The sequence below is a fragment of the Conger conger genome, chromosome 10 (genome assembly GCF_963514075.1).
Source record: "Conger conger chromosome 10, fConCon1.1, whole genome shotgun sequence".
Taxonomy (NCBI): domain Eukaryota; kingdom Metazoa; phylum Chordata; class Actinopteri; order Anguilliformes; family Congridae; genus Conger; species Conger conger.
Genome location: NC_083769.1, coordinates 26,699,967 through 26,712,063, shown reverse-complemented (window position 1 = coordinate 26,712,063; position 12,097 = coordinate 26,699,967). Strand labels below are relative to the sequence as shown.

Here is a 12,097-nt window from a genome sequence, read left to right as displayed (position 1 = left end):
ATTTGGCGCTTCCTTTCAGCTGCCTGATGTCACTTCCTGGAAGGGCGGCTCTGAGGCTGGGCCATTCTCTTTAGTGTTTGCCCTGTGCCTTCTACTCACCCACACTTCACAAACATTTTAATTCTAATAATACGAGAAACACTGCAGTTGGGGAGAAACCAAATACAAATACACCAAGAACTGCAGCCAATGGAGTAATTAACAATTGGATTAAAAAATTAAAAGGTGAGGTTTTGCATGTTTTCTAGATAGCAATCTACAATTGATTGGTAGCAAGCTGATGTAGCGTGCTAACAGTTTGTGCACTGCTTGTGATTCATACTAGCCAGCTAACTAATTGTGTCACCAACAGGTAAAATGCGACAGTTGTTAGGGCACATTTTCCGTATGGTCATTTTTATCTGGTTATAATTCACAAACGAGGCAAACTATTGATTGCTGTTGGGTAACTAAAGCTGCAAATTTAAAATGTGACCGCTAACGTTAGCGTATAAGGTATCCTGTCCAGATATTTCAACATTAGCTAGATGGCTATGAACCAAAAACCTTCAAATCGTCTCCCGATGTTAGGACATGTCTGTCTGCCAAATTATTCCATAGTAATTTTGGAAAATTGAGTGGATATGTCATACAATATCCAAATTCTAGCACGCTCGCTTGTCATTGCAAGCTAGCAGAGATAACAGGTTTGCTTGATATTCTATCAAGCTAGCTACCTGCTAGTGATGCTGGTCCATTACACTGATTTGTATGCATTTATGTTTTAGCTAATATTTTCACTCGCCAGCATCAGCAAGGTAGCTTATCGAGTTAGTTTGTGTGATAGTAGACTGTTTGTGATCTTTTTGCAATATTCAATTGTCTTTCTAGCAAGCAGTTGTATTGCGTGATTTCTTTCGTTGCGACTAGCCGGCTAGATGATTTTGTAATGTAATCGTTAGTATTTTGCAAGGTACCCATTGCTAGCTAAGTAGCCGGTTAATTGGCTCGATTGCCGAACGAACTTGTTAGGAACATGCGATATTGTACGCTAAATTGACTGTCATAGCAATGTTTTTCTCACGTAGTTAACGTAATATGAGGATAATGCTCATATCTTGTGTTAACGATTTAGGTATCGAGTTATCCATCAGGTAAATCACTTTGTGTAATCTAGGCTAACGTATTTCTCATTACGAATGTCTGCCTGGAACACGCTACGATGACACAAATTATCTTAGTGATCTGCGTTCGCTATTTGTGTCTACAGTGTCTACGGCGATTAACGTAGGCAACTTGCCAAGCTTTGTGGATTCGATTGGCCCCTTCCCTTACAGTCCTTGTCTTTGAGTCCATTAACCAACATGGGCTGGCTATAATTTGGATGTTACGTAATTGCAGACTGTTACGGGCATTCAGCATGTCCAAACATTGTATTCATTTGAAGGTGGACTTTTCAAGTTGGCAATCTGATCGCAACAACTCGCCATTTGCACCACCCCCGTTACGGGGTCATACAGGGAGATTTAGAGTTATACATCTACATGAAAACGATGCAATTTACAAATTAATTTGCAGACAGCCAGTGACTAATAAGATTTCCTCCTTTGTCTTTGTCTCCCAATTAAGGCTTTTTCAGTCTCACCCCACACACAACTGCACTGCTGCTCTGCACTCAAAAGTCCCACCCAGCACAAAGCCACTAGACCCTAAGTATGTCCCAGGTCCAGTTCCAGCTGTCCCCTGGCAGCCCACTGTCCAGCACTGCCCCCCTGCAGCTCCCCCATCCCGGTTACAGCATCCCCTGTGCTTCTGGGACCCTGCCCTCCGAGAGTGCCAGCCACCCCCTTCGGAGTTCCGCCCTGCCCTCTGCTTCGGCTACGCCCTTCAGTGCACCTGCAGGTACAAGCTCATTGTTTTTGGAATGCTGGTACGGTGGGGTCTGGGAGGGGAGGGGGGAGCAGAGGGATTTGAGTCTGTTGATGGACAAGTGAACCCCTCAATGGGTGGAGCTACAATGAGCTACAACAATCTAACTTTTCTGTTCACAGTGTCACACGATAATTGCTTCACATCAGCAAGTCGCTGATTCCGCAAACCCACCGGTAGCCCCATCCATTATTTGTATCACAGACACTTTCATGTTAGTTTCCCACCAGGAAGGTCCATATGAACATCTTATGTTGACCTCACATTACTTGAAAGCAGGTCATTCTGCCATCAGTAGTTTGTTTTGAGTAGATGGGTGCTGTGAAAATAATTGTAGTTTTATTGGCCAAGTATGTTTGCACATATAGTACAAGTTTGCATGCTTAACAGCATCCACAGCAAACAGATTAAGAATAAGCGAAGTTTAAACAAAAGGAAATAAAATATATATATAATATATATATAAAATATAAAGTAAAATATAAATAAAAGCAGCTAGTCTGTAATCATGGGCATTGTGTTGTCACTTTCAGTACCTAACATGGCAAACCCTAAAGAGAAGACCCCAATGTGTCTGGTGAATGAGTTAGCCCGTTTCAACAAGATCCAGCCTGAATACAAGCTGCTCAGTGAGCAGGGACCAGCTCACTCGAAGGTTTGTTATCTCTGTGCGATATCTCCAAAATGAACATATAAACAAAGTAGAACAAATGTATTTATCTTTATTTCTTTGTATTTCATTTTTATTTTTTAAGATTCAGTGTCAGTAGTATCATTACATAAAGTAACATGTCTGGTAACCCTAATCCTGGAGTACTATGCCATGCCTGGTTTTTGCTCCATATAAACCACCAATTACATAATTGGATTATTAGACTTATTGATCTATGTGTTGGGTGTACTGTGTTTCACTTTGAATATTCAGGTTATTTGTAATCAAACTGCAATCAAGAAATCTAGCCATGCAAGAGCTAGAAAGATTAGTGGCTCTCCAGTCCCAGCATGCCTCTCTTCCCCGTATGCAGATTTTCTCAGTACGCTTGACGTTGGGTGATCAGCACTGGGACGCTGAGGGTACGAGCATCAAGAAGGCCCAGCACTCTGCGGCTGCCTCAGCCCTGACTCAGACCACACTACCCAAACCCAGCATACGCAGCCCCCGCAACACAGGCAAGAACCCAGGTGGGCTGTTCCAAGGGGGTATGTGTGTGTGTGCGTGCGCATGAGCGCGTGTGAGCGCGCGTGTGAGCGCGCATGTGTGTGCGGTCTGTAAGTGGGACGTGTCTGTTGGCTGCTGGTATATTGACTTAGATTCAATCGATATTTGTCTTCGATTTTTATCTATCACTTTAATGCACATATTATTCATGTAACTTGCATTTACATAATCGTGAACAAATGATGATTGAATGTAAGCCATGAAGCAGGAATGATAGTTAATTTAAAATAAGCCGTTCAGCCACACTCCCTGCCTGAGCTCAGACATGGCCGCTTTCAGTGCGAAAGTGAGGCACAATTTGCTGCAGACGTTTGGAGCAGTCATCGCGTGAACAATGCCAATTGTATGTCTGAATCAGCAGTTGAGTGGGTAACTTTCTCTCTCCCTTTTAATTGACTACCCTCCTCAATTTTTATTTTCTTATTTTCTGTCTGTCTGGTCTTATGTTTTGACACACCACATTTATTGCAATAGTTTAACCAGTCATGGTTTGTATCCCGATTGTGCCGTTTATTGTAACTCTATACTCTATATTGCATAACCATTGTCTGTTAATTATTATTTATTTTATTTTATTTAGTTGTGTTCAGGGTGTTCAGTTGTGTAATATTCTGCAGCCAGACAGGAATAAATACTTAGATCTAATGTTGGTCATATGCTGTAACAGAGTCAGCAGTCTATTTGTGTTTGTGTCATGCTTGTGACCTCACTGGCTTAATCATTTTGCAGTTATATTGATGTATAATTAAAAATGTGCCATGTTGTCCCCATGTTCACACTGAGCAGCATTATAGCTATATTTTTGTAATGCTGATATGTACTTTCTTGATTCATGGTAATTGGTTTCTGTAATGGTCCTTTCTTATTTGTTTAGACAGCATAACTCACACCGTAGAGCTAAACGCACTTTGTATGAAGCTGGGAAAGAAACCAATCTACAAGCCCATTGATCCGTATCCTGGGATGAGGCCAAGCTTCAACTACAATGTGCGGGCCCCCGGTCCTTACCCGCGGTAGGGTCAGCTCAGCACTCCCCTCCCTTAAAGATGCCCGATGCTGAACATGTCCGCAGAATAATTCTGTTTAGAAAGAAACCAGGAAATCTATCTTTCAATGTATGCAATTTTCACTCCTTTACTCTTCACCTACACGTGTTTGCGTGCCCGCACACACACAGAAACACACACACAATGAAGTTATTTATTACCAACATTTGTACCATGCAGTACAGCAGCGGGAGATTTTGCTTTTTCCTCAGAAGACCTCTTTTGAGGCGCTAACCCTTGTGCAGGCGAGCAGTAAATTGACCGGGATGTTCTTCTCTCCCTGGGAGCAGGTACTACTACCCGTTCCCCCCAGTCGGGCCGGTCCTGTACCACATGGAGCTGTCGATCGGTGGCCAGCAGTTTCACGGGAAGGGGCGCACACGGCAGGCAGCCAAACACGACGCCGCTTCCAAAGCCCTAAAGACCCTGCAGAAAGAGCCACTCCTGGAGCAGCTTCCACAGGTGGTGCCCTCCCTTAGCCACGGTCTACTGCCACAGCTCTGTAATGCCCATGCATCTCCTATATAGACACACCACTGCCCCTACTACCACAACTCTAATGCCCATCCATCTCCCATATAGACACACCACTGCCCCTACTACCACAACTCTAATGCCCATCCATCTCCCATATAGACACACCACTGCCCCTACTACCACAACTCTAATGCCCATCCATCTCTCATATAGACACACCACTGCCCCTACTACCACAACTCTAATGCCCATCCATCTCCCATATAGACACACCACTGCCCCTACTACCACAACTCTAATGCCCATCCATCTCCCATATAGACACACCACTGCCCCTACTACCACAACTCTAATGCCCATCCATCTCCCATATAGACACACCACTGCCCCTACTACCACAACTCTAATGCCCATCCATCTCTCATATAGACACTCCACTGCCCCTACTACCACAACTCTAATGCCCATCCATCTCCCATATAGACACACCACTGCCCCTACTGCCACAACTCTAATGCCCATCCATCTCCCATATAGACACACCACTGCCCCTACTACCACAACTCTAATGCCCATCCATCTCCCATATAGACACACTACTGCCCCTACTGCCACAACTCTAATGCCCATCCATCTCCCATATAGACACATTACTGCCCCTGCTACCACATCACTGCAGCTCACAGCCCAACGAGCCCTTCTTTTTAAATTTCACTTCATTTCAGTGGGTCTGATTGTAGAGTGACTGCTTTTCCCTACTTTGACATGATCTTTAAAGCATGCACAGCCCTAGTGAAAAGGACTGTTGTGATATTAATCTAATGTATTACAGATGAATGGAGAGCCATCAGAAGAGAACCTTAACAAATCAGAAATTAGTCAAGTTTTTGAAATTGCACTGAAGAGGAACATGCCTGTGAACTTTGAGGTATGGAACATCTATATATTCCATGTCTATCTGAGTCTTTATGAGTACAACACAATACAGTGAAAAAGCAATTAATAGGTCAAATCAGAACACTAGCAAGAGTTTAAATCTAAGCTATTGTTGTCTGCTTTTCTTATTTTAATTTCTGCTTTTCTTTTCACCAATGCTATCTGTTCCTCTGTTCGTTCCTTCTCTCCCTACTCTCCCCACACTCCCGCTCCTCAGGTACTGAAGGAGGCAGGGCCGCCACACATGAAGAGCTTCGTGGTGCGGGTGACGGTGGGGGAGTTCACGGGGGAGGGCGAAGGGAAGAGCAAAAAGATCGCCAAGAAATGCGCAGCAGCCGCGGTGCTGGAGCAACTGCGCCAACTGCCCCACCTCCCCGTGGTGGAGAAGCTGCAGCCCCGCATCAAGAAGAAAACCAAGTCCATCGTCAAGGTCAGGAGGCCGGTGTGGAGTCATTATGCAGTGGAGAGAGCAGAGTAGAGGTGGAGGATAAGTCATTATGTAGAGGAGATGGGAGGATGGAGGTGAGGTGGAGGATATAGGATAATGTAGAGGAGACGGAAGTAGTCAGGTGGGCTGGAGCATGGGAGAGATAACTGGACAGATAGAAACATAGCTGTGGACAAGGTGTCCAGATTCACGTTTGGATGGTCCATACTACCGGGTGTTCTTCTCAGCAGCAGTGAAAAGGAGGAGGTGGAAACTATGGGCTTGGGGACAGAGGTCAGAGGGCTGGAAATATCACCAGGGTTATAAGGGAGAGGAAAGGGGATATCCGGTCAGGATGCCAAGAGGAAAAGGTCATTCTGGTGAAGGATTACCACCATCAGCTGCCCTGTAGCGATGCACTGTGGCTCCTGTTCTCCGTATTCCTGATTGTAATACCCCCCCTGCCCCCCAGCTCCAGACCAGCCCGGAGTACGGCCAGGGCATGAACCCCATCAGCCGCCTGGCGCAGATCCAGCAGGCCAATAAGGAGAAGGAGCCCGAGTACAGCCTGGTGACGGAGCGCGGGCTGCCCCGCCGCAGGGAGTTCATCATGCAGGTGGGAGCGGCTGGAGAGCAGCCACACGCGGAGTTCAGTTCCGGCTCTTTCCATATGTGTGTTCATCAGAGAGTGCTGAACGACTCAACATCTGTAGTGCCGTAGTGTTTCTCTTGGTCATAGCTATTCAAGAACATTCATGAAACACCCAGGTTTGAGAACCAAGGCTTTAATGTTAAAGACACACAAAGTATCTAAAAGACTCACACACTCACTTGATGCTCCACAAATGCCACAAATAACGGCATTTATTGAACCTTGCAGATGGTTAATGTTTCTTCCCAACCATTCTGCATGGTTCAATCATTATTTGTTTTGGAGCATCAACAGGGTATGCAAGTATTCCTCTTCTGTGTTCCTGTGTTTCAGGGACTCTGCACCTTGCGCTAGTACTTCTGTTCTCTCCAGTACCTTTAGTGTGAAATATAACATAGCCTGACTATATTTGGTGGGTCTGCAGCACCTGTACTGAGTCTATGATGTGACCTGTGTGATATGCGGCTGAGAGGTCTCGGCTCACTCTGGGCTCTGACACGGCGCTCTCTGCTCCAGGTGAAGGTGTGTGGGCAGTGTGCCGAGGGCATGGGCCCCAGCAAGAAGGTGGCCAAGCGCAACGCAGCTGAGAAGATGCTGGAGCTGATGGGATTCAAAGTGCCTCAGCCTCAACCCCCCAAACCGGCACTCAAGACTGACGAAAAGGTGAAAGGGCCAGCTCCCTCTTCCTTTCATGTGTTCAGAATTAAAGCTCCTTCTGGTCACTACTGCAGATCATGAATTATATTATAATTCAGGAAGGCACTATTGCATTCTTATTATGAAGAATCTCGCGCAGGACACAAGCCTTTTCTTCATTCTGTGAACTTGGGTGAAGTTCCCAGGTCCTAGTGCACATCTTTAAAGGTTCTGTATTCTTATAAAGGTTTGGTATGCATTTGCTTTATGCTTGTAGTGACCAATATTGTGTGTGTGTGTGTGTGTGTGTGTGTGTGTGTGTGTGTGTGTGTGTGTGTGTGTGTGTGTGTGTGTGTGTGTGTGTGTATTTTATGCTTAAAGCCACCAATGAAGAAGCCAGGAGATGGGCGGAAAGTGACCTTCTTTGAGCCCGGCTCAGTGGAGGATGGGGCAGTGGGTGAGTGTTTGAGGCCTTGTTCTTAGATCAGGGATCAATTACATTGGTCTGGAAGGGCATGGCAGCAATGACTAACCTCATGACTTCCACCATCATGGAAACACTGCGGAAATGTAATGGAAGTTAAAGCGAAACTGATTCGGGAAACATATTTTCATATGCTACTTTAACGATGAAATCATTTTGGAAAGATTTCATGCTGTAAAACGTGTTATCGTTTCCCACAATTCCACAGGTGCCAAGGAAGACGAGTTCCGTCTGCCCTTCCTGAGCCATCAGCAGCTGCCGGCGGGCATCCTGCCCATGGTGCCCGAGGTGGCCCAGGCAGTGGGGGCCAACCAGGGGCCTCATGCCAAGGACTACAGCCGTGCCCCGCCAAACCCGGCCAAGGCCACCCTCACTGCCATGATAGCCAATGAGCTGCTGTACGCCGGCACGTCCCTGACTGCAGAGACCATCCTGAAGAGCAACAACAGCCTGGCCCACCTGCCCCTGGGGCCCCTCACACGCCCGTCTGAGCAACTCACCTACCTGTCTACTGTGCAGGGCCTGCAGGTACACATATACACACACACCCATCTTGGCAGCTCACCTACCTGTTTACTGTGCAGGGCCTGAGGTACACATATACACACACACCCATCTTGGCAGCTCACCTACCTGTTTACTGTGCAGGGCCTGCAGGTACACATATACACACACACCCATCTTGGCAGCTCACCTACCTGTTTACTGTGCAGGGCCTGCAGGTACACATATACACACACACCCATCTGAGCAGCTCACCTACCTGTCAACAGTGCAGGGCCTACACACACACACACACACACACACACACACACACACATACACACACAACTGTACAATGCTTACACAGGCACCTGTATAGGGCCTACACGTACATACATACACACACACACACACACACACACACACACACACACCTGTCCCTCCGTCTGAGCAGCTTGCCTACTGTCGCCTTCTGTGTGTTGCATTTGCAGGTGGAATACAAAGACTTTCCCAAAAACAACAAGAATGAGTTTGTGTCTCTGATCAACTGCTCCTCCCAGCCACCCCTCATCAGCCACGGGATTGGGAAGGATGTGGAGTCCTGTCACGACATGGTGAGTACTGTTACGTGTCCTGTCACGACATGGCGAGTACTGTTAGTGTCCTGTCATGACATGGCGAGTACTGTTAGTGTCCTGTCACAACATGGTGTGTCGCATCGCCAGCTCGAACTGCAAGCTCTGTCTCATTTCACTCTTCTGAATTAATATGCACATACTGGGAAATAAAATACCTTCCCTGTCAGTCATTGTGTTTGTTATAGAGTAGTTCTACAATGTTACAGTTGTATTTAAAACTGCAGACTGCTGAGCATGCTGTCATAGAGATGCAAGTCATTCAGAGTGTTCAGATTACAGTTCTGAGTGTTGAATCACAGGTTGTGATCGGTGCATTAGAGTGCACTCGGTAACTGGGCCATTGCTGATATGTCCTTTGCTGTGTCTGGAATCTGTAATGGCTATTTGCATTGTACCATGGTCAGTATTTTAAGTTGCTCCATACAGCAGTGTTGGTTAAATATCTATATAAAGTAAATTGCTTCTGGTATTCTGGTCTTACGTATTTGGAGGCAGTTCTTTTTTCAGAATAGGAGATGAATGATGAAATTAAACCTCTCTCCACAGGCTGCGCTAAACATACTGAAGTTACTCTCAGAGCTGGACCAACAGACCAATGACAGGACAGGCAACGGACCAATCTCTGGGTGAGTTCTGGCATCAGGGGGATGGCCACATCAGGAGTCCGGGATGCTCAGGAGCGGGTCTATAATCTGACCTTCTGGATGATGTTGATAAAAAAAATTAAAATTGATAAACTAATTTAAACATTTAAATGCTCATGTCATGTACACACGAAGAGAGAATTGTCACAGTTGGACCTTCATCAGAACAGCAGCTATGCTGTGCAGTCATTGCGTAGCTGGCACAGGCTCACTTTTGCTACCCTGGTGAGGAATTAATTAACCTACAGACCGAGGCTCTCCCACCCTGAGGATGCTATGGAAAAACAGTGCTAACCTGCCTGACATCCAGTGATTTAGTCATGTCTGTATCAAAACATCTGACCTCTGTCCAGGTGTGCAGCCCCAGGAGGGAAAGGGAGCTCTTAGCGCAGTTAATTACATAAGAAGTCATTGTTTGGGTTTGCCGGTGTCTTCCGCGGCCCCTGAAGCCATGTATCCACTTAAGCAACGTGATAAACGGGTCAATCAATACTGCATTAAAATAATAAGAATGGATGATTGTCAACTAATGCAAATGTATTTATTTCCATAGATGTGGCAAGCAGGAAATGGACGGTGAATCTCTCCTGAAACAGGCTAACTCAAGCACGATGGGACAGACTCTGGACGGCACTGTGTAGACACCGTTTGGGGGTGGGGGGGGGATTCGGGAAGCACCAGAGAAAATCACACACTGTGTTTTTGTGTAACTCCGCTGTTTTAGAGGGCTACAGTTAGTTGAAGCCACTGTAGTGTCTAAATCATCACGGTTGCTGTATGTTACAAAATGTTCACAGTTAAACAAGATTGATAAAAAAAAAATCTCTTTAATGTTGTTTAATTGTACACATTTTTTTTTCTAGAAAATAGTTTTAAGAAATTCTCATATCCAAGAATACGGCGGCTTATTTTCTTTTCATGTTTTTTGAAGAGAGAAAGAGAGAACACTAAAGATAAATGTGTACTTTTTGAGTAGATTGGTTTGCTTCTTTAAGAATCAAGCTGATGTTTTTTTTTTTCTTCTTTTTTTTTTTTTTTTTTTTTAAACCCCAGTGTTAAGTTCCAAGGGGGGTGGGTTGTATTAGCATGTGTGCAGTGCAGTAAGACCCAATGAAAGGATATGACAAAGTTGGCTGTTGACCACTGTTGATTTTCCTCGAGTGCTTTAAGAAGAAAAGCAGTGTTTATCTACGTTTCCATGTAGGGCTGAAAGGTCCAGTGACTCATGTGCTGTGTGTGATGTCCTGTGCTGTTGCCCCCTTCCTTGGTGTTGGGAGGGCAATAAAAGTTTGTTGCGTACGGTCCAAGCACGATTCCCTTCGCCTCAGTCCCCTACCCCACCCTCTGATGCTTCTGCTCATCATTGTAAACCATCAATTTTCTGCTCCCCATGGAATGTAAGTAAAACTTGTGTGCAGTTGTGCACAGTATCAAACTCTGTGTGCTGTGTGTCTCTCCACCTGCCCGAAGGGCTTAATGAAGGCTTTCCATAGGAAACAGATTTAACGTGCAAGATATGAAAGGTAGTTTTAATCTAAATACACACAAAGACTAGGTATAGGGGTTGAAATAGTATAATGTTTCTAAGGTTTGACCAAATTTAAAACATCTGGGCAGATGTTAAATTGTTTTGGATTAGGGTATATGAACAATTGTGAAATCTTGTGCTCTGTGATAAAATTCATTTATTTTAATGAACTAGACATCTTATTTTATGAACTGGTTTTACATCTTAGTTGCCTTAGCATGAGGTCCATTTTCCCAGTATATCGAAATCTGTGTGATTCTTAAATTGAAGCAGGCTGATGGTAATTTTGGCTGCGTTGGCTTGGCCATTGGCCACATGCTTTTCCATGGTATTGAAGAAGGGATACACGCACCTGTCTGCTCCCATGAAACGGTAGGCCGACACATTGGCACCCCGTGACACAGCCTGTGTAGTGAAAAGGCACCGTTAATCCATGGTGAGAGTTCAAAGGTCAAACTAGAGGGCTGTGTTTAAATATGTGCAGGAGAGTGCAGTAGTGCATGATGGATGTTTTTATACAGTGTGTGTAATGTGCTGTCTTTCATGGAGTGTGAAAGCATTATGGCATGTCTTTCATCTAATTGGGCCATTCATAAGTAGTAATACTGACAGAGAAAATGGTGTGTTTGAGATGGAACACTCGTACTTACGCTCGTAACAAGAGGGGCGAGTACATGAGGCCTGGAATGCACACTTGGACCTGGTCTGCCGGACACAGCAATTGGGCTGCAGAGCGGAGAGGAAGTTAGAGAACTCATCCCTGAGACAATACCTGTGGGTGGAAAAAAGGTCAGTGCTTAGCTGAAAAAGCCCCCCAGCAACTGATCCTGAATCAGTTAAGCAAACATGAGCTCCAATTTAAATTAGCAAACATGAGCTCCACCATTATTTGGGAAAAAAGCTGAAGCCAATACATAAATGGGGGTATAATTTGTATATGGCAAAGACATGGCAGATATAGCATGTAAATGTCTAATGTATAGAGGCAAAGGGGAAGAAAGCACAACTGGGTCAATGTA

At 45.2% G+C, this 12,097-nt stretch overlaps 1 protein-coding gene across 3 annotated transcripts; it reads left to right on the top strand.

Moving 5' to 3' along the window:
* Window positions 1-43: 43 nt before the first annotated feature.
* On the top strand, window positions 44-10,985 carry stau1 (staufen double-stranded RNA binding protein 1). Of its 3 annotated transcripts, none has more exons than XM_061257272.1 (15): window positions 44-225; window positions 1,609-1,881; window positions 2,442-2,563; window positions 2,934-3,078; window positions 4,002-4,140; window positions 4,464-4,635; window positions 5,483-5,578; window positions 5,804-6,016; window positions 6,486-6,629; window positions 7,182-7,328; window positions 7,683-7,758; window positions 7,994-8,313; window positions 8,760-8,882; window positions 9,453-9,532; window positions 10,104-10,985. In XM_061257272.1, the coding sequence occupies exons 2-15, from the start codon at window positions 1,695-1,697 to the stop codon at window positions 10,189-10,191; spliced, it is 2,052 nt and encodes a 683-aa protein (XP_061113256.1). In that variant the 5' UTR covers window positions 44-225; window positions 1,609-1,694; the 3' UTR covers window positions 10,192-10,985. The 3 variants fall into 3 exon arrangements, with proteins under 3 accessions (XP_061113256.1, XP_061113252.1, XP_061113255.1); XM_061257268.1 differs by having other exon boundaries at window positions 2,934-3,090; XM_061257271.1 differs by lacking the exon at window positions 44-225 and adding an exon at window positions 270-352 and having other exon boundaries at window positions 2,934-3,090.
* Window positions 10,986-12,097: the final 1,112 nt, after the last annotated feature.

What these genes read in the sequence shown, in the direction of transcription:
- stau1 (XM_061257268.1), top strand. Translation starts at nt 1,695, where the DNA reads ATGTCCCAGGTCCAGTTCCAGCTGTCCCCTGGCAGCCCACTGTCCAGC. An exon ending in AGGGACCAGCTCACTCGAAG is followed by an intron (nt 2,564 to 2,933) that starts GTTTGTTATCTC and finishes CCCCGTATGCAG; the next exon opens with ATTTTCTCAGTACGCTTGAC. An exon ending in TCCTGGAGCAGCTTCCACAG is followed by an intron (nt 4,636 to 5,482) that starts GTGGTGCCCTCC and finishes AATGTATTACAG; the next exon opens with ATGAATGGAGAGCCATCAGA.